The 2641-nt window shown below is 31.8% G+C and overlaps 1 protein-coding gene across 1 annotated transcript; it reads right to left on the reverse strand.

The window, feature by feature from the left end:
* Positions 1-729: 729 nt before the first annotated feature.
* On the reverse strand, positions 730-1269 carry LOC110913242 (putative F-box only protein 10). Its single transcript, XM_022158088.1, has one exon. It carries the CDS (start codon positions 1267-1269, stop codon positions 730-732), a length of 540 nt encoding a protein of 179 aa, XP_022013780.1.
* Positions 1270-2641: the final 1372 nt, after the last annotated feature.

Raw genomic sequence — 2641 nt, forward strand, 5'->3', positions numbered from 1 at the left:
TCCCACCTGCCGTGCACGTATTCTTTCCTAGACTCCTTCTGAACAAGTATAACCAGAGTAAGTAAGTTCATTAGAAGACCAAAACTAACTAATAATGTAATCTAATTCTATTGATAGTCATAGAAATTTGCAGGAAAATTAATATGGACAAGTAAAAACAACAAGGAAGAATTTTTCCATACCCTATCTTCGTATATGTCAGCAAGTACACTCTCCGATCCAAAGTTGTCGAGTTTAACAAAGCTAGGACGATAAGTCGTTACCAGCCGATAACGATCGAAGCACATCATATTTAGAGGTAGAGTCTTATTCGTGTCAAGACAATGCGCCATTAGTTCATCTTCATGAGAGACCAACAAAATACTAGTACCGTCTATACCTTCTATGAGGCACACGGGACGTGAATTATGATCAAGCAAATGACTTATATTTTCTTTGATAGTTCTCTCTTTATACCAAGATGTTTCCTTCATCACCCAAACCTCCAACCCTAACGAACACCAAGAAACTCCGCTTAACCTACCTTTCAGGACTCCCAACATTTTCATTGATGCCCGGCTATCCCCCGGAGGGGATGGAAATAACTCAAATGTCTCTGTATTCAAATCAAAATCGTAAATTTGGTCATGGATAATCCAATACACATGACTATTCACGAATATACCATTATCCACTTCGCCCTCTATTGATTTAAGGCGGAAAGGGGTTTGTCCCAAAATTCTCCATTTGTCAGTGAAGGGTGTAAACCTCAATCTCAACCGTGTAAAGCTCGTCAGAATCTAAGGATATTTTCCTATGGAAAATATGTATCAACTTGTATTCTCCTGCCCTTGAAACTCCTAAACCATAACTTAATGTCTCATATTCTTGTGGTGGTGGAGGGACGTGCATGCATTCTTCCAACACAGGATTGTATATGAGAAACCCCCGGCAGTGGTAGGCGGAGCATATCAAACCATTCACTGAGCCCACTTGACTTAGCCAATAACAACTTACATGAGCACAATATTCCGTAAGCACAAGCCTTTTCACTTGAACGAGTGCTTTGTGTCCTATCTCTACCCACATTAAATTCCCTGGCCTAAATGGCTCATAATAATTAAAGATCATCAGGGCCTCACGCGATCTCGAGAGATGAAGATTAACAAAGTAAGAATCGGAGACAAGATCACGCCACTTTTTGCACACACACTTGTAACGGATGATTGTTTTCACCGGTAGTCTTGATAATACGTTGTACATCAAATCGTCAGGTAATAAGTCTTCCATTGATGAATGATGATGCCGTTGGAAAAACCTAATTAGGGTTTGGAGTTTGTGAAAGGGCTAATCTTCAATCGATGGATGCCGTCAGAAAAACGTAGTTAGGGTTTGTGTTTCTGGAAGGGTTTGAAGGCATTGTCTTCCCATGCAGAATATATAAGATGGTCTTTTAGGGTTTGCTAGGCCCAATAATGTATTTTCGGCCTTTGATAATTTAGATAAAGATGTTTTTTTAATAATAAATGATTAAAATCATAGTATTAGTATGTAATGGCACCAATTCGTTTACTCTTTTTATTATTCTTTTGAGTAATTTTAATATTTTTATACTAGGTTATAACCCCGTGTATTACACGGTTTAAGTAAATAAAATATCAAATAGTTAATAACGAATATTTAACAATTATAAAACGATATTTTAAGACACTTTTCTAAATTTTGATATCCGAACAAAATGTTGTTTTATGTATGATCAAAACTTGTGATGTTTGTCAAGTTTATAAATATGAAAACATTTGAACCATCAATTAGAAGACAAATTGTATCATCGACTTTCTCACGACGTGAACCCAAGTTTTATTTAAAATAACAGTAGTATTAATTATTAGTTCTAAATGTATCATCGACATTCTCACGACGTGAACCCAAGTTTTATTTAAATAACAGTGGTCTTAATTTATTAGTTCTACAAATATTGTTGAAATGTTTAGATTAGGCATATAACAATTAGCCAATTAGATAAACTTATAGCTACAAAATAATATTTAAATTAATTAGATAAGTATAAATTATCGGTAACTATTAAGTTATATAGCTTTAAAATTTAAATATATGGACTTGAGTTGCATCTTAAAAGGATGATTGTTTTTGAATAAATTTATTAGTATGATAAATGTAGTTATTATTCTTCTTGTATTTTAAATATATTAAATAAATAAATTATTTGTTAAGCAAGAAAATCGTTTCCTCCACCCTCGTTATGAAAATGCTTGATATTTGTTTCAATTATTAAGATATAATTTCTATCCTAGCAATTAATATAAATAAGAAAATCGTTCCCTCCACCCTCGTTATGAAAATGCTCGATATTTGTTTCAATTATTAAGATATAATTTCTAACCTAGTAATTAATATAAATAAATAATAAGATAATTTATGGAATTTTATCCGTAATTTCTTAAATGTTTGAAAAAAATATTAAATTTAATAATTTAAACTAAACAATAATTATCTACAATTAAGTAAGAGTAGATGGTTTAGAATAATAACCCAGTAATTAATATAAATAAATAATAAGATAATTAATGAAACTTTATCCGTAATTCCTTAAATGTTTGAAACGGATATTAAATTTAATAATATAAATTAAATAATAATT

This window comes from Helianthus annuus, chromosome 3 (assembly GCF_002127325.2).
Source record: "Helianthus annuus cultivar XRQ/B chromosome 3, HanXRQr2.0-SUNRISE, whole genome shotgun sequence".
In the NCBI taxonomy this organism is placed as follows: Eukaryota; Viridiplantae; Streptophyta; class Magnoliopsida; order Asterales; family Asteraceae; genus Helianthus; species Helianthus annuus.

Excerpts from the sequence above, each read along its gene's own strand:
- LOC110913242 (XM_022158088.1), bottom strand. The coding sequence starts at position 1,269 with ATGGAAGACTTATTACCTGACGATTTGATGTACAACGTATTATCAAGA.